Here is an 18140-nt window from a genome sequence, read left to right as displayed (position 1 = left end):
CGACCAGCACTAAGGTATTGGATTGGTCCGAAATTGACCCCGAGGATATACATTGAGGAGTTTCTCTTGATAAGACACTTGTACATGCAAATGCCGCCGGGAACAACCAATTCGAATGACCTTCATTTTTCTGTATGAATACGCAGTAAACTGCGAATTCTTGTTCAGTTTCAAACGTACTACAGATAGAGCAACAACAACAGGCACGCAACTTAGCATACCGAAATAAAAACTGCTGTTATCCGCATTAGAAAATACCTGTTAACGCAATTTTCTTATTAAAATGTTGCGTCTATTGTCATGGACATTAAGTCTCATGTGTTGTTTGCTGGTAATCAATTGTGGTGACGCTGCTCCAATCGACATCGTCAACGAGGCAATGGTAAATCCCATGCATATTTCACTGTTTGTTTCCCTTTTTTTATTTTACTATTCGAGCCAGTTGCATGGTTTAGCTCGCTAAAACAAAACGTATAATTATATTCTACACAGGTAGAGCATAAATTTGATGCAGAAACCTTGAAAGGGACGAGTGAAACGCATTGTGGGGTTACGGATGGAGTTCATCCAGGTTTCTCCACTCGTCAGAAACGATTCGTTCTTGAAGGTAGGGATATGCAAGATTAAAAATATGCTGGTGTTACATTTGGTTTTATTTGACGTTGCATTTGAACAGGGAATAGTTGGCCTAATAAACGAATAACTTATACCATTAAGCAATACACGACGGATATGAGCAAAGACGACGTTGATCGTGAAATCGCCAAAGCGTTTCAGATGTGGGCGGACGTGGCCGATTTGACCTTCGTTCATCTTAACGAATCGTCTACTGTCGACATCGAAATCCTGGTAATATTTTATTAAACCAAGTTAACCATCGCAAGCCTTTAAATTGTTATAATTGTGCGTAATTATTATCCTAATCTAACCTAATGTCTGCTTTTCAACTAACGATCATCTTTACACTGAGCGCCACAAAAAATCTTGAAGAGCGACGCCCAGAGGCGTTTTTCTCCCATTTTGCATTTTCCTTTATATTTATGGCTGTGCATGGTTACCTAGAAAATTTATCGTTTGTTTCGTGCAGTTTGTGTCTGCTGTGTTTGATGGTCCAGGAGGTGTTTTAGGTAAGAGTTCTTATCCCAGAGAAGGAGCCTTTGTTCATTTTGACGAAAGCGAAACATGGACGCATAACTCCGACAAAGGTAACATTTCTATAATATTATTCAAGTAAGTCATGGAATACATATATTTTTTTTTATTCGCCCGCTCAGAGACGAGTTTATTCCAAGTGGCTACTCATCAGTTCGGTCACACTTTGGGACTGAGACATTCAAGCGTGAGAACGGCTGTGATGTCCCCATTTTACGATTACAGTCCTGATTTAAAATTAGATAAGGACGACATTGAAGGCATTCAGGTGCATTTTCTTTTCCGAAAATAAAAATTCTTTTTCATTATTTATCTAACTCTAACATACGCTAGAATATAATAACAATGGCGTTTAGACGTTCAGTTCACACCGGATTAAACTTATATGAACTTTACCGTTATCAACTAAACCGGGTTAATTATTTCAAAATTACTTTTAGGCACTGTATGGGAAAAATCCTTTGTCGAATTCGAAGACGAAGGAATGAGAGGATCGGCAGCGCCGGACCTTCGTGGTGTCTCGTTCAATAAATTCTGATTGCACCAATTTTTTTCCACTTTCCCTGTTCTATTTCTTCTCATTACGTTTTTTTTTTCATTCTTTCCTTATAGACTTGTTTTCGACATTTTCCTCGTTAATTAAAAATAAACGTTTTCTCTTAGAATGCAAGAATCGTAAGGATCGATGATCTTAAATTTAATTTCTAAGATTCGGCCAATTCTAATTCAGCCATTGGCCGAATTCAGGGTGATTCCTAGACGTAATAAACAAAAGCCGGAGTAGCACTTCGCTATACACCGGTCGGTAACGGGACTTATTCACATAAATTCAATATCTTCCATCTTGATTGTATTGGTTGTCTCACACCAAAAGAAATCTAACTCCTATCAACGAACTCGTATACAGGAAGAAAATAAGGACGAGAAGCAGACGAGAATACTTAAATATCATTATAGTAACAGGACAACAACTGCGGTGGGATAACACAAGACAAGGAAGTTAATAAAGGGAAGATGGAGACCAGTTTCGTACGAAAGCAAAATAGCTCATCAGGACAACTGCCTCGATTACATAGAAGACTTTAAGGCGTGTGTGTGTGTGAAAAATTAAGAAGTTGACTTGGATTTGATGACCGCCTTCCTTTCAGCTACATGAAGCTAAAAATATCTGCACAGCTACCAATAAATGTTCTCTGAAATTGACCTTTTGCTTTATTACAGGAAACAAGAGGAATTGACCAAATAATATCGTTTGAGTCGGTAAAAAAACTCGTGATTTTGTCAGATGAATGCTCCTGATGTTTAAAATTAAAATTCCTAGCTGTCGCTGTTGGTGGAAGTGGTGGTTTTTACTGCCGATGTTGGTACGCTGGAGTCTATTTCGTGTGAGGCCTCAGAAGACTCTGTTGGTCGGGCGGTCTGAATCACTTCATACTCATCCATGTCAGGTGATGATCCTTTGCTGGCGGCAGCTGCTGAGGCAGCGTCTTCAGCCATTGCCTATCATTGAAAAATCAACCAATTGGTAAAATTAAACATTTATAAATTCTCCGCCCAAATTGATACGATAAAATAGACACTTTAAGCCAAGACCGTTCCAGCAGATATTGGCATTCAGCAGGCAGTTCAGCGATGTCACATATAAAATACCGTATACAAATAAACAACGACATTACGCATCCAATAAAATTGTTGACGATTTTGTTTAAGCAGACACCTGTATAAAGACGGTTAGTTATAACAGTTAGTTGATTTGAATGAAGCTATTAGTAATTAGTGTGGAACGACACGGCATGACGGACATCCCTATTCTATTAGTTTTTACAGCGCTGACGAATTATTCCATGCTTTTCACATTGTGCTTTCGAAGCATCTGCCTTACATAAGCCAACTCTGTGACGATGTTTGAAGATCCCGTTGGCACTTCGGATGCCGAATGGTGAACCACTCCCGAGGAAACATCAGCCAATAGTTTCTTGATTTCTTCAATCTCCTGCCGAGCCTGAAGGATCTCCTCCTCCGTCATCGGCTGTGTTTCTTCGTCCTCCGGGTAATCTTCGCGAATGATAAAACCGCTAATCGACGGTTCAGATTCGATTTCTGTATTAGATACATCGACAACTGCTGCCATCACTCCCTCTGGTTGTTGTTGTTCCACTTGTGCGGATGAAACAGGTACCTCGATTTTCTCCAGTGCGTGTTCCATTACTTCCTCTTCGCGGTTTCTCTCGAAATCTTCTGTTTCTGCATTCAAAGCCAAATCAGACACTTGTTCTGGTCGTTCCAAACTAGCTGTGGCATCTTCAATCAACGTATCACAACCTCCATCTCGGCGAAGAGACTCGGCAACGGAATCCACTATGGATTCTGTAATAATAGAGTCCACCATTTCATCCAGGGCGTTCTGCACTGATCGACTCTGTTCAGGAACTTTGGTTGAATCGGCACGTTCTTCAATTTCTTGATCAACTTCAAGGCTAATAACCTCTGGTCGCGCAGCTGTTTCTTCCTCTGCATCCAGTTTGCTGTCTTCTGTTTTTAAAAATCCTTCCGCAATTTTAGATGCAGATTCTTCCAATGCCACTCGAATCTGTTGTACCATTTGGCCTATGCTGGCGTGTTCATCAACGGCTGGAATCACTTCAATTTTGTCAACATAATCAGCAGCGACATCTGTAACTTGATTCTTGCTTTCAGTCAAAGCTTCCTTCTCTTCCGTCGAGATGATTTGTGACTCGACAGCATCTATCAATGTTTGGTCGATTTCTGCCGGTATCACCACGGGTACAGTTGAGTCTTTCGGACAAACAGCATCCGCTTCTTCCGTTAAATGTTCAGCCAAAGATTCCGGGACCGGAGTTAGTGGAACTGGGATTTCCGCTTGATATTCATGTTCAGTTTCCTCGGTAGGGCTATCTACCTCGCCTACTTCTTCTAACTGGTCGTAGGTTAAAAATTCAGCATCTTCGGGATCAACCAGGTGTTGGAGTGGAGGTGTTGGTGGCCGGTAGGTCACAGTTGGATTTTCCACTTGCTCGTCATCTTCTTCTGCGTGGAATTCGTCATGTGAGTCATCGGGAATAAGTTCTTCTTCTGGGTCGACTGGTATCAAAAAGATTCGGTCAGTTGGCTCGGAAAATCGGACGCGAGGAGCATCCGGTTCTTCCACGGTATAGAGAGGCTCTTCCTGGATCTCTGGAGTCTCTGCATTCAGTTCCATTCCGATGACCGAAAGCGTCATTTTTCCAGACAAAACAACAGGGCTTGATTCGTATTCGTTTTCATCGAGGTCCAGATCTTCAGGAGGGACGACTTCGGCGGAGCATTCAGCTTCAGACACAACTAGATGGCTGTCATGGGGTATGGTGGTATCCAGAAATACGGAAGGAATCTTGTCGGAGGGTTCGTGCTTGACTGCGTGGGATTTGTCAGACATTTTAGGCAACAAATCAGTCGGCATCTTTCCACAGTCTTCCATGCAGGCTGTTAATTCCATGCCGCACACGTTTACAGTCATTCTTCGCTCTTCAGATCCTTGACGGGCACTCTTTACTCCGGATTCTTCTAGCTTCAGTTTGCTGCACGGGGTTTGGATGACGGTTTCTTCTACTTTGGGTTGAATTTCCTCCATCACTGCATTAGGCTGGACGGATTCAACTTGTGTTTCTGGTTGTTGGACTTCAACTTTGTTCTGATTCTCCTCCGCTGCATCGTCGGGAATTTGAGGGACGCTTTCCGTTTCAATTTCCAGAGTATCTTCCGTGATATCTTCGATGTTAGTGTGCTCGTCTTCTGCGACAGTTAGATCGTTGCCAGATTCGATTTCGGATTCCAGTATTTCTTCGATGGTTTCAGCGTCCATCAAGCTGCTTTCTCCCTCTTCAGAATTTGTTATCTCATGGGTGGCTTCAGTTTCTGTCACTTCTTCAAGCGTTTCCTCCGGTTGGCATTGGCTTTCTTGTTTGTCTTCTTGGGCTGGTTCCTCTGCTGTCAGTTCAGGGATTGAACTTTCTTCTTCTTTGATGAGCTCTTCGACACTTTCGATTTCCGGTTCGGCTTCGACTGTTTGGCATTCTTCCTTTTGAACTTGAACAAACTCTTCTTCGGGTTGTTGTGTTGCTTCGCTACAAGGCTCGCAAATTTCCTCCTCTTGCATAACCGATTTTTCTGGTGCAGACTCAACTTCAGTTGCTGTCAATTCTTGAACTGTTTCCTCAATTTGCAACTGACTTTCTTCCTCTTGGACTTTAACAGCTTCTGGTGATTCCAAGATGGCTTCTTCTTCAATCTGAGAAACGCTTTCGTCTTCCTTCACTGATTCGCAAATTTCTTCTTCCTTTACTGGTTCGCAAATTTCTTCTTCCTTTACTGGTTCGTAAATTTCTTTTTCTTCCGCAATAGATTTCTCTGGTAAAGACTCGACTTCAGTTGTTACCACTTTTTGAACTGCTTCCTCAACTTGGGGCTGGATTTCTTCCTCTTGCACTTTTACAGCTTCGGATGTTTCTAAGGTGGTTTCTACAGATTCCAGCTCTGTTTTTTCTTCAATAGGTTGGCTTATTTCTTCTTCTTGTATTTCAGTGCAAGGTTCGCAAATTTCTTCTTCTTGCGCAACCAATTGTTCCGATGAAGACTCGACTTTAGATGCAGTCGCTTCCTGAACTTCTTCCTCAACTGGCAACTGGCTTTCTTCTTCCTGCACTTGAACAGCTTCCGGTGATTCCAAGATGGTTTCTTCTGGCCTGCCAAGTTCTTGGACAGGTTCCAACTCAGATGCAAATGATTCTTCTACACAAGGTTCGCTAATTTCTTCGTCTTGGACAACTGAAGACTGAACTTCATTTGCTGTTTCTTCTTGGACTGCTTCCTCAACTGGGGACTGAATTTCTTCTTCTTGTACTTGAACAGTTTCAGATGATTCAAAGATGGTTTCGTCTGTACTGGTTGATTCTTCCTGAATGCATTCACCTTCTCGCGTAGATTGCTCCTCCCCGGCTGTTTCTTCAATCTTGGACACGCTTTCTTCCTCTTTGGCCGGTTCCGAAACAGATTCGACCTGTGATTTTGGTACCTCTTCAACCGTTTCTTCAACTTTGTACCGACACTCCTCTTCGTTTACCGGTTCTTGAACAGCTGGAGTTTCTGTTATTTCCTCCACTGTTTCCCTGCTTTCTTCCTCTTTTGAACTGATCGGCTCATATACAGGTTCCGATTCTTCTAGTTGGCTTGATTCTTCCTCTTGCGTTACTGATTTCTCCGGCGCAGACTCGACTTCGGCTGAAACTTTTTCTTGAACAGTTTCCTCGACTGGCAATTGACATTCTTCCTCTTGCACGGCTTCTTCAACAGATTCAACCTCGGGTTCCAATTTGACATTTTCTTGCAAGCTGCTTTCTCCATCTTGTGATTTAACAAGTTCTTGAACAGGTTCCGATTTCAGTAGCTCTTCGGTACAAGGCTCGCTTATTTCTTCTTCTTGAACGGCAGATTGTTCTTGTACACTTTCAATTTCCGGCGCCGGTTCCGATTCGATTTCAGACTTGGTAACTTCTTCCTCTTGTGTGCAAGGTTTTTCCTGGGCGAATTCAATTTCAGATGTCAGCTTCTCCTCGATCGCTGTTTCCTCAATCGCAACGGGAGATTCTACTTCAGAAGTTGTTGCAGGTAAACTTTCTTCTATCACAGCTTCCTCCTCGAATATCTCGCTTGGCTGCCTCTCGGATGGCAATCTTCGTACAAAAGAACGAAGGAAAGATTCACTTTCAGCTGCCGACGTTTCGGTAAAAACTTCTTCAACCGGATCCTGCTTCTCCTCTGAACTCTGAACGACTGAGATAATGACTGGTAACTCCTTTGGCTCTTCTTCCTGCTGGGCACACTCCGACTTCAACTCCTCAACAGCTTCTTCCGGTTGGCAAGGTTTGCATTCTTGACTGGTTTCATCCGCAAGTTCTTCATTAGTCTATCCCATAACGCATGACAATAAATGTGTTATCGTACGGAAATAGTATAGGTTTAATTCTGCGTATTATATTAGAGTGGAGTCGGCTACCTTTGAAGCCTGAAAGTCATCGTTCCTGAAAATTAGTCAACAATTCGATCAATCTCTTATGCCAACCTTATCAGACGACAGTTGCGGGGTGAGCAAATCGGCTACGGCGGATGTGGAGAGTTTATCGGTGACGTCACCCATCTGCCGGCAGATACGCTCCATCGCCCGTTCAGTCTCTTCCAGCCGACGACGCAGTTGGTCCACCTCTTCTTCTTCTGTTAATCGCCAAAAATAAACGGATTACTATCATTTTCCTAACTCACCCTTTTTGGCAATTGAGGTCCCATGCTTGCAGGACAGCGGTTATTTCTTCTGATAACAGGAAACGTTCAACATTTCACAGCTGATATATGCTGTTGGCTAATTTATGCGGTTAGTTATGTTAAAGTAGCGCTCGTATTACTCTGGGCTTTGAGTGCGGCAAAAGCCAGGCGTAGTGAACGTTCGTCGGCGTCGTTGAGGTCGATGTCGGAACCCGTCTCGTTCTCGTCGGCGGATTCGCTTCCAGCGGGACCGGTGCCATCAAATCCAGGAGGCAGGTACCATTGACCTAAGTTGGTGTGTGAACATGCAGCAAGCTCGATGCGTATTAAAATTCAGGCCTTCATGCGATATGTACTGTACACTAATCTTTCTTTTTGTTGTTGCTGGAATTATTTGATTATTTCTTTTTTTTTTTAAAGCCTACCAATAGGTTTTCCGGCGGTATCCATTTTGGGGCTGCGTGGGATTATGACCTCCTCTACGACTTCTTCCATCTCAGACTCTTCTTCCACTTGAGCAGGCTCTGTCTTACAAATGCTCTCTTCGGAAGCCACCTCCGTTTTTCTACAAACGTCTTCCGGAATCGTCTTTAATTCTTCTACAAATAGGTACGAATTATTGAGAAATATGTCACATCAAGTAGATTAAGACATTTTTAATATTACCATCTTTTCTGGCGAAGAGTTCTGGTGTTTTCGATCGACTCCTTCTCTGCTGTTGAAGCAGTAATTGTCTCTGCTGCTCCTGCAGGATTGCGTATTCTTTGACAGTCATCTCTGAAACGGGGCCAGACACTCCGGAGCAGTACTCCTCGGAAAAGAGGAACTTTCGGTGCTCCCCATCCATGTGGAAGTCTTTGATGCGAGGTTCGCTTTCATCCTCGGTCACTGGCTTCTTGAACATGATCTATCGTCGTGAGGGAAGGAAAAAAAATATGCATTATGGCCTTTGGTTTGATTTTTTAAATTTTGATTCAAACCTTCATCATTGTATAAAGGAAGAAAACGATGATGCCAACTGTGTAAATTGGCATTAAAATGCCCATACCACCAGATCCTGGGGAGGAAGGTGAGACGATATGAGGGGCTCCGCCCATGGGTGGACGCATTCCGGGCATAGGGCCGGGCTGCCGAATTAAATTAAAGGATTATCATGGATGTGGGGGGGAAAAAAAGTATTATTTTTGTAGTATTTTTCTTTTATAAATAGAACTCTTTGCAGACGGGAAAACATATGTATCTCTTCCTTGTTATTAGTGGAGACTTGTGTGCGTCACATTTCATTAACATCTTACTTTAATTTCAAAACAGAAACTGTCTCAGACTATACGACATTCAGCAGCACGGTAATGATCGATAACGTCGACCAAAACAGACTTGCCGTGTCAAACATTCGTCTTGGACCGTTTAGAATGGGTTTTTAGGGCCACCTAGAGAAAAAATTCACGGCCACAGGGGAACGTCGACGTCAGCACAACTGAGAAACCATCAGACGCCGACTAATTTTAGCCCGAAAGCCCCCGCGTCCGCCTTCTCGACGGCCACGAGCGTTCCTCCGACTTTCTCTCTCGCAACTTCCCAATGCATCGGTACGACGGGAAGGACTATTTATTCACTCGTTCTATATATAATAAACAGCTGTCGCGAGGGTCCAAGCGCCGGAACTTCCATTCCGTCCCTACCACCCAAACCACCAATAATTCGTCACTCGCCCATTCATCCCAGCAACTATTTTAATAAGACTAATCTTCGGCGGATTTTCATGTTAAACGACGAGTGAACTGCACAGAGTTTCATCTGGGGACGGAATTAAAGCTTTCGAAGAACAGCAGTCTGGAAACCTTGAAAATGCTCTCCTGTGTTTCTTTTTGGAACTCAGTCAACAGTCGTTGACGAAGGGAACCGTCAAGACGCCCAATTTTGTTGCTAGTGGTGGTGATGTGGAACAGAAAAAAGAAAGAACAGCGGAACAATCTTTTCCGGAGACGACGAGTCATCGCGGTCAACAGCCAGTACACGCGCCCAGCATTGAGACGGGAAAAAAAAAACACAACCCCGACAAAACGACACTTTTGAATTTGTGTGCATGTATATTTACAATACCTTGGCCTCTTTCGCGATGGTACGGGTGGGTGGTATGACGCGTCCTTTTTCGCGGAGTGCCGGATGCATCATGTCCGGATGCAAATGCGGGGGTCGCTCCGGTCGCATATGTCCTGCAACGAAAAACATCAGCCATTCAATTGCATTAGCCTTGATGGATCTTTAAAGCCTATATTACAATTTAGTTTAGTCTGTTAGTCGGATGAACAGTTAAAGGATTGCGAAAATTTGCTTTTGTTAGTAGTGATGAAGAGTCAATTTTTGGTTCGAATAATTATTTGTTTTCCGGTTTAATGTGTAAAGTGAGTGAACGACGATTTGAATGAAGTTTGATTTTGTCATTTGTGGGGTATGTGATGGATAAGGGGGCGGAGTGGGACGGAATCGGGAGCCTGTCTTACGTGGATATAAAACATCAGAAGGTCTGTGGTAGCTCTTCTTAGCCCTGACTAGGTTCTCGTCGATGCCGAAGTTGATTTCCAGACAGCTGGTGAGGTTCTGGGCGCGGACACGGCCGTGGAATTTGCTGCTCAGCCGACGATCGACTACGGCGCCGTCCACGTCCGATTTGACAACATCTTCCAAGTCGATCCCACATTTGTTCATCAGTTCGTGATGGCAGAGGGAGAGCGACCGTTCTGGCGGAATGCCTTCCCGTTTCTTCAACACCTGGCTGCACAACTCGTTCAGGAAGGCCGCCGAGCTGGCATCGCTCTCAAACACCACACCGCAGCATAGAGCACCTGCTCGATGATGATGACACCATCACACAACTGTTTGTTTGTTTGTTTTTGCCACACGATATGTATAGACGGACGGGATCAAACGCTAGACAGGTTGGGTCCAAGCCATCAATATTGATTCTAAAATTAGCTTAATAATATTCTATTTGATCCTGCAAGAATCCTTCCTTTTGTTTCAGTAGTTTGAAAACACTTTGAAAATTCAGAATCCGATCGGTGGTGGCCTATCCGGTGGCTGGCAAGTTTCCTACATTTCTTGAGCACAATCTAATTTGAGGTTTCCCCCTTTCTTTATCCGTCCATACTGCTGTTATCCATGCTCCGAAGACTTTCTCCAAATCGCACAAATATCTAGGTATAGCCGATGACTGGACGTTTGAATATTTGTAAATTATTTCTATCGCATATTGGCAGATGTTTATCAACTGCATGTACAATTGAAAAAAGAGGTCAACATTTGTTATTTTAACATTATGTAAAGCTGCTAGCTTATCCCGTGTCTTGGGCGTTTTTTGGCACCTGGAACATCGGCGCCAAGGATGACCTCGATTGTGCTACTTGTTTTGTAAAGCTATCGATCGGCGCTGCTGCTGCTGAGTGATGACACCGTTCGCAAAGACTCGTCCAGAAACCCTTGCGAGAGCATAGCATGTAATTATCGGGCGTAAGGCTTCATCGGGAAATTTTTGGTTTGGAAAATCTATACGTCGTCAAAATGTCAAGGTTCTGCTAGCATAGAGGACGTCAAAAGATTGAGAAAACAAAAATAAATAAGAGAGAGAGAGAGTCGTGTGCTGGCGGGGTGGAAACTGATGTAACGACTGACGGCTGCTCAGGGCAAAGACAGATGAATGAGGCTAGACCCCTCTCACGAAATTAGACAACATTTGAACATTCCACAAGCCTGGTCGATTATGGTTGAATTTCACGATGTTACTTCCGGACTTTTGATTGCAGTGCATCAATCTTAATTAAACGTGGTGGAAGAGAATAGATATATGTATAATACAAAGGCTAAAAAGATCGATACATACCTGACGGATCACGCTCTTTGATTATAGGAGGTTGCTGCTCTATAGTTGTCGGTGCCACAGGACCCTGGAACATGGGGTAGAAGATTTTTGGCCAAAGGATGGCGAAACAGCCGATCACAATGGCCAAAACCACTAGCGTTTTGCCTTTCGAGAACTCCGGCGCCATTTTTTCTTAGACTCTGTCACTCTCTCTCTTTCTCCCACACGGAAGCTACTGAGAGCGGTTAGTAGAGAGGGGACAGAATAATGATTATACGGCAGGAGCGTTTGTGCTTCGTAGAGATTTCTTCGCCCTTTTTTGTATCCAGCAGTTGTGGCATCGATCAACGCGACTGATCCTCGGAGAGAACTGCGCACGACTATATTCAAGCGGGGGAAGCGGCAGCTCTCAGTTTCCCTCTTGGTACCGGAGGGCGGATCCATCCGCGTCGACGCAGAACACGTTTGCTCAACTCTCTCAAGTATATAAATATCACGTTCCCCTTTCTCTGTACTCTTCCTGCTCCCGTTCTTCGCAATGTTGGTTTCCTTTCAAAGAAATTAAGAATGATAAATAAATTAGTATTCACCAGTAAGCTTGGTTTCAGTATCTCTTGTAATTTACCTGAGTTGGAACACTAGTCAATATTGAATTATCATTGATCTGTTGGTTTTGTTGGTTTGTTTCTTCCTTTCGATGGCTTCAACCAATTTCCATTGTATTGCAACGTCGCTTCGACTCTAGGATAGTGCGACTTTCAAAATAAGAACAAGAAGTAACATATTATTATAAAAATATTAAAAGATTTCCTTACTAAAATTATGCAACTTCTAACTAGTGAAATATCTACGTGCGTGTCATTATTTTAATCTTTTGATTACATTTTAAGCAGAAAAAAGTAGGTTGAAAAACCGATAAAATCATGTAAATATCTGGAGGAGCGGGAGGAGCCAGTCGAATTCTGTACAAGGTGAATTGGACGAGAACTAGAAGCATACTAGAAGACTAGGAAGTCTTTCATTGAACACAGTACAAGATATTCAAGTGATATTATAAACTTATCTCTACATGACCACAAACAGTAACATTGAACATTTTGAACTATTGCTGATAAACGCTTTCTTACCATCCTGTGCATGTGTTTTTTCACTGTAGTCGGAACTCTCAGGCATTTCAGCAGGACCGATTTCCCCGTGTGTGAGATTTTCATTTTTTGGTTTCAGTTGTTTCACGCCTGGTTTTCGTCTGCTTGCTTGCTGTTCTTCTTGCCACAAAATCAAAATAAGTAAACACTAAAAATAAATAATTAAATACATTTAGACGCTAACAGCAAAACGAGCAAATTCATAAATGAATGGAGTCCAATAAAAAAGCGCAAAAATTGTAAATAACGGGCAAATTACCCGCTTTGTGTTATCATTTTGGCTTGGCAACCTTGCATTCATTCAATGAAAATAATTAAATAACAAATAAAGAAAATGTCGGCATTGTCTGTCAAGGATTTGAATCAATTGCTTACGTAATTATACTTTAAGAATAACATATTTATTCGTTTTAATGGTCTAGGTATCTAATGTCTTAATTTTGAAGTATCTTAGATGCCGAGAATGTCGCTAACCAGAGTGTCGAAGCCTTGGCTTCTCAGTTGGGGGTCTTTAATAAACAAGAATACTTTAAAGGTATTATAAAAACCACTCGATTTTAGAAAAAAAATACGTTAACTAACAATTGAAAATCAAATAGTTGGAAATGCATTAGTTATGCTACTTCAGAATGCTGATCTGCTTCCTTCACCATCACAACGTCTGGCTGCAGTGTTATTGCTACATGAGCTTTTCAAACCAGATGCTCAGAATTTCCATCCATTCTCCTCAATTTTTGTGCAACTTCTTGTAAGTAAATATTATGTTGTTGTACATTCACTAGTAAAGTTATATTTTAAAAATCATTTTAAGGCTGATGAACCTCTACAAACCAAGAGACCAGATTCATATAGACTACTACCGAAACTCAGTCCTCCAGAAAAGATTTATTTATCTCATCTCATTACTAATCCTCAAAAAGAAGTATGAAGTGTTTTAAAATGTCATAGATTTTATTTGCTTAATTGAACTGCTATTGCAGATGTACAAAAAAACTCTCCGACAAATATTGAATTTTGACTCTACCAATTCAATGGCTGATATTTCAGCCCTTCAAATAAGTGTGACAGAGCGCCTTTCAGAGTACACTTTAGCAAGCAAAAGCAGAATACCTGCTGTTCTTTCAATGCCTGATGTTCGTCCCGGCTTTGACCCTATACTTCCGGATAGTAGTGCAATCAAGAAGACAGCAGAAGCTCTAATTACTGGTCCCAACGCCGCTATACAAGAATCTGTGGGTCCCGAGTTTGTGAGGTTAGCTCCTCCTCTATTTTGTCCGGACGAACTCGTCTGGATCGATCCAATTGGGGAAGTCGACCACATGATTGCTTACGACACTACAGTTTGCATACCTAGAGGTGCCGGCTCGGAAGCTCGGCGATTAATTTCGCAAGCTTTCACCGGTTCTTTGACTTTGCTACAACAAAACAGATTGCTAAGCGAATTAGAGCGCGATTCTCGTCTAGTCTATCACGTAGGAATCACTCCTAACAAAGTAAGCTATTTTGATTGTTGGTTTTGCATTTTCGCATTTGAATAATGCTTATTTTCGACGCAGCTACCTGCCTTGGTAGAAAACAATCCACTCATCGCAATCGAGGTGCTACTTCGACTGATGCAGTCTTCCCAAATAACGGAATATCTGAGCGTGCTGGTTAATATGGAAATGTCTCTGCATTCGATGGAAGTAGTCAACCGATTAACGACGGCTGTTGAGTTGCCAACTGAATTTGTCCATCTGTACATTTCCAACTGCATATCAACGTGCGAAACTATCAAAGATCGTTACATGCAGAATCGTTTAGTCCGACTTGTGTGCGTCTTCTTGCAGTCCCTCATTCGCAATAAGATTATCAACGTCCAAGTAAAGAACAAATCATGTCGTGTTAAGTTTGTAACGTTTCTTTACAAAATGTCTAATTTTTCATCTTCTTAAGGAGCTGTTTATCGAAGTGCAGGCATTCTGTATAGGTTTCAGTCGAATTCGCGAAGCTGCTGCCTTGTTTCGTCTCCTCAAACAACTCGACAGCGGTGATCAGAGTGGACTCAACAGCACTTCATCCATCGCATCCTTTCCTGGGCTGTCCTCACTCTCGACATCTTCCTTCAATCCTCAGGCATCACCTCTGGCATCAACTGCCAAAGGCAAAGGCGAATGAAAGTCGTTATTATTATTGTTGGATGTTGCATCGTATGTTCGCGTCTCAACTATTGAAACAACAGGCTTATTGATACAGTATATGCTATGGGAATCGAGGGTGAAGAGTTTTGAATATGATATATACAATTCACGAATTGTTTGCTCTTTGATCGTTTGAACCTTTCTAGAAAAAATTAGAGTGTGTACAAATTCGTCGTAAGAAGTTAAGGGTGGGTAAGGTTTTCGGTTTTAATTTTAGTTTTAAGCAGAGAATAATAACGGGAGTTAAATTAGGACACAATAAAAACCAACGAAGTGCAAATCTAGTTCATCATGTCAACTTCAAGATTATCGCTTCTTGTAACATTATTATGCATTTTGCCATTTTCCCCTAACGTGTGGTCGATTGCACAAAATCATGAAAAACAGATAATGAAAGCTACAAAGTACAAAGGGATGTACTACCTGAGCTAATGAGTGAATGTGAGTAGGAGATCGCTGATGAAAATTGAGGTCAATGATGAAATTGTAAGTTTCGAAAGTTATAGGTTGACAAATGAAAATCTAGCTGGCAATCGGTGAAAAAGTTGCCTCTACAAAAAATGTTAAGCAACTCATTTGGAGATCGGATGGATCGATCGTTTATCAAAATTTCAGCATTCACTTGTTTACTGACTCTGATTTACAAAACCAGCTTTACGGACAATTTTCTAAATTAGTTCATCTAGTATATAAAAGCTCCAACTTTTGAAAGAAAAAGTATAGTTCTGGTTGAACAATCCTCACGGAAGAACACAGTTGTATTTCTATTTTAAAAGCAAATCTCAACCAGCTACAGTATCTGCGCTTATTTGCATTCTAATGGAAGTATGGAACTAACTAACCACATCCTACTGTATTACATGATAATCAATAATCTTTTCTTTTAGAAAAATATCAGCAAAATGTTAAGAAGGATGGACAACAATATAATGGCTCAAAAGGTGATTTTGCTATGCGTTTCATCAATTTTATTTGTTTTGATGTCGGTTGATAGTCAATGCAAAGTCCGATTTTCCGAATTGGAACACTGGAGAAGGCGGCGTCAAATGGCTCCCCAACTGCGACTTTCCCGGACATGATATTGGCAACCGACCCAGTGCGGGAGACCGGTGTGGTCGCCTCTGCATTGACAACCCTAACTGTAATCACTTTAGTCACTACAATGGAATCTGTTACATGAAAAATATAGCGGATATATGGACCCCCCGTAAACCAGCCAACGGAGTCGTATGCGGTTTCCTCACTTGTCACAGTTCATACAGCCCGCTTTCAGGACATTATTGCCAGATCAAGGGGTAAAGTTGTTAAGTCGACGGTTTTCGGCGAAAAATAATTTTCTACAGTTCTACTTCTACATTATTTGGCACCCTAAATTTTTATCTTGCAAATTATACGGTACTATGTTTGTTAAAAATATACTCTCTTAACAACACTTGAAAAATTCAAATTATCAAATTTTCTCTATTCTTAATTTCTTACAGACGTCGAATATTTTTACAGGGCTCTTTCGGATCTGTTTTCTTTTGCCGTTTTATTTGGCAACGCAGCATGGCGCCGTTCCTTTTTAGCGCGAGAACGAGGAGAGAGGGAGAATGGGACGAATGGGAGGGAGGAGGGCGTACGAAAAAAAGGGGACCCAGGTTTCCTCTTCTCCCCAGGGACCGACCCCTTTCTTCCCCACTCTATTCATCCCTTCCTTGACTGTCCTTCCTTTCGTACTCATTTCACCCCAACCATGCAATGGCAACAGACGACGAATGTCGAATGGCATTCAGTATTAGATGTTATACCAATGAAAAAGTAATAGTCGAGCAAAAAATCGTGCGCAGTTTACGCCGATGCGCACCACAGCGGCCGATAGCAGAACTAAGATTGTTATTACGCTTGACCACATATGTACTACACACAGTCAAGATCATTTGTTCGACAAGCAGTCGGTTCTCGTCTCGTCTAAAGTGGCGTACATAGGCGGTCAAGCGTAATAACAATCTTAGTTCTGCTATCGGCCGCTGTGGTGCGCATCGGCGTAAACTGCGCACGACTTTTTGGCATGTCTACTACTTTTTCATGGTATAACATCTATACCATCCCATTACCACGACGGTCGCCTGGGAGAGATGTCGTGCGGCAGCGTCCCTTGTGGATTGATTTAAAGGGCCGAAACGAATTTGTGATTTTTATGTCCTTTGCCGATTTACTCGGGTCTTTTTGCTCAGCGGGTCATACGCGCTTTACTTTAGTTGACATAGTCTAAGTCGCTCTGCTTCCTCCTAAAAATATTTAATTGAAATTAGCTCTTACATTTTTCCATCCAAATTTTCATTTTTTTTTGTACTCATCCTGGACTGATAGTACTTTCCTATTTAAAAACGGTGACGTCGCTTCCTCAATTTCATGGGTAATTTCATGGCGATCAGGTCAAAATCAATGCCCTATTCGGGGTTTTCCTCCTCAGTGAGTTTTTTTTTTCAACAAATCTACTTCGTTCGGTGTAAGGTTTCCTCTATAAAAAGTTGGATTGAGGTGGCACTGCCACCGTCGACGAAGGAACTTATAATCGAAGTCAACCTGGTTTGGGAAAACTTCCAGGGCAATCTTCTTGAAATTAATTAAGTCAAAAATATAGACTTATGAATCTTTGAACCACTTTGGAGGATTTCAATTCACTTGAAAATATATCCGTTTGTCGAGACTTTCAAATTGGCTTATCATCAGGGTTTTGTTTTTTGGTTATACCTGCAGCCGTCCTTTTAGTCAAATTCGTAGCTATATATGTGTTCACGTAGACATTGCTTTTTCTCCTATTCTCTCCAATTCTTGCAAGACAGCCTTTTCCAGTTCAGCTTCCGTCTTCGGAAACATTTTTAGCCTCTTTGGATAGTCATTAACAACCCCCATACCAATGTAGTCATACAAGCTACTCATCTCTGACTTGTCTACAGCCGTGCAATTCATTTGTTTCTGTTCAAGGAACGTACTCAGTTCCAATTTCAGATGATTAAACTTATCATTCACCAAAGCAGCTATGCGATTATTCCTCACATCTACAGCTTCCTGCAGGGCACACTAAAAATAATGACAATAATGAAGGTTACAGCTTACAGAGCTGCTTAACAGACAATCACATAGTACTACACTACATAATTCAAATATACACGCAGTAGATTGTCTTTACCACAATTACCTCCTCATCTGTGTCCTGATTATCTGTATCCTCTTCATCGGTATATTCATCATCTGTATGAACTGTATCCTCCTCCTTTTCGCAGTTCTCCTTTTCAAGGATATTCAGAGTACTACCAGAACAACCCGGAAGAACATCTAATCCTTGGAAACCATCAATTTAACTGTTGAGATTTAATTCCAAAGAATTATTCCTCTTTGTTCTAAATCAGAAAAAAATTAGACCATAGATGAGATGAAAGAAATGGAAACAAAATACCAGGCAGCACAAGTCCAACACACTTACAAGAATTCACTTCACTTTAG

The 18140-nt window shown here is 41.8% G+C and overlaps 3 protein-coding genes and 1 long non-coding RNA gene across 9 annotated transcripts; 2 read left to right on the top strand and 2 right to left on the bottom strand.

The window, feature by feature from the left end:
• Positions 1-118: 118 nt before the first annotated feature.
• LOC124190534 (hatching enzyme-like) lies at positions 119-1817 on the top strand. Its single transcript, XM_046583245.1, has 6 exons — positions 119-382; positions 493-607; positions 677-849; positions 1088-1205; positions 1275-1420; positions 1593-1817. The coding sequence occupies exons 1-6, from the start codon at positions 284-286 to the stop codon at positions 1638-1640; spliced, it is 699 nt and encodes a 232-aa protein (XP_046439201.1). The 5' UTR covers positions 119-283; the 3' UTR covers positions 1641-1817.
• Positions 1818-1980: 163 nt separating this feature from the next.
• Positions 1981-12566, bottom strand: LOC124190531 (titin-like). 6 transcript variants are annotated; one of them, XM_046583238.1, is made up of 13 exons: positions 12454-12566; positions 11952-12081; positions 11348-11875; positions 9972-10313; positions 9571-9683; positions 8448-8594; positions 8134-8374; positions 7893-8066; positions 7608-7754; positions 7271-7419; positions 3035-7114; positions 2462-2652; positions 1981-2429 (listed from the first exon to the last, which is right to left on the bottom strand). In XM_046583238.1, the coding sequence occupies exons 3-12, from the start codon at positions 11511-11513 to the stop codon at positions 2470-2472; spliced, it is 5742 nt and encodes a 1913-aa protein (XP_046439194.1). In that variant the 5' UTR covers positions 11514-11875; positions 11952-12081; positions 12454-12566; the 3' UTR covers positions 1981-2429; positions 2462-2469. The 6 variants fall into 6 exon arrangements, with proteins under 6 accessions (XP_046439194.1, XP_046439195.1, XP_046439193.1 ...); XM_046583239.1 differs by having other exon boundaries at positions 1981-2652; positions 3035-5713; positions 5750-7114; XM_046583237.1 differs by having other exon boundaries at positions 1981-2652.
• Positions 12567-12737: 171 nt separating this feature from the next.
• LOC124190532 (CCR4-NOT transcription complex subunit 11-like) lies at positions 12738-14769 on the top strand. The gene is made up of 7 exons (XM_046583243.1): positions 12738-12846; positions 12918-13006; positions 13071-13219; positions 13283-13393; positions 13452-13964; positions 14028-14333; positions 14407-14769. The coding sequence occupies exons 1-7, from the start codon at positions 12806-12808 to the stop codon at positions 14626-14628; spliced, it is 1431 nt and encodes a 476-aa protein (XP_046439199.1). The 5' UTR covers positions 12738-12805; the 3' UTR covers positions 14629-14769.
• A 2621-nt stretch (positions 14770-17390) lies between these two features.
• On the bottom strand, positions 17391-18140 carry LOC124190530. The gene is made up of 3 exons (XR_006872991.1): positions 18094-18140; positions 17836-18037; positions 17391-17717 (listed from the first exon to the last, which is right to left on the bottom strand). It is a non-coding gene; the product is annotated as an uncharacterized LOC124190530 (long non-coding RNA).

Source organism: Daphnia pulex, chromosome 3 (genome assembly GCF_021134715.1).
Source record: "Daphnia pulex isolate KAP4 chromosome 3, ASM2113471v1".
Lineage (NCBI taxonomy): Eukaryota > Metazoa > Arthropoda > Branchiopoda > Diplostraca > Daphniidae > Daphnia > Daphnia pulex.
The sequence above is the reverse complement of the archived record's forward strand: the minus strand, read 5'-3'. Positions and strand labels throughout refer to the sequence as shown.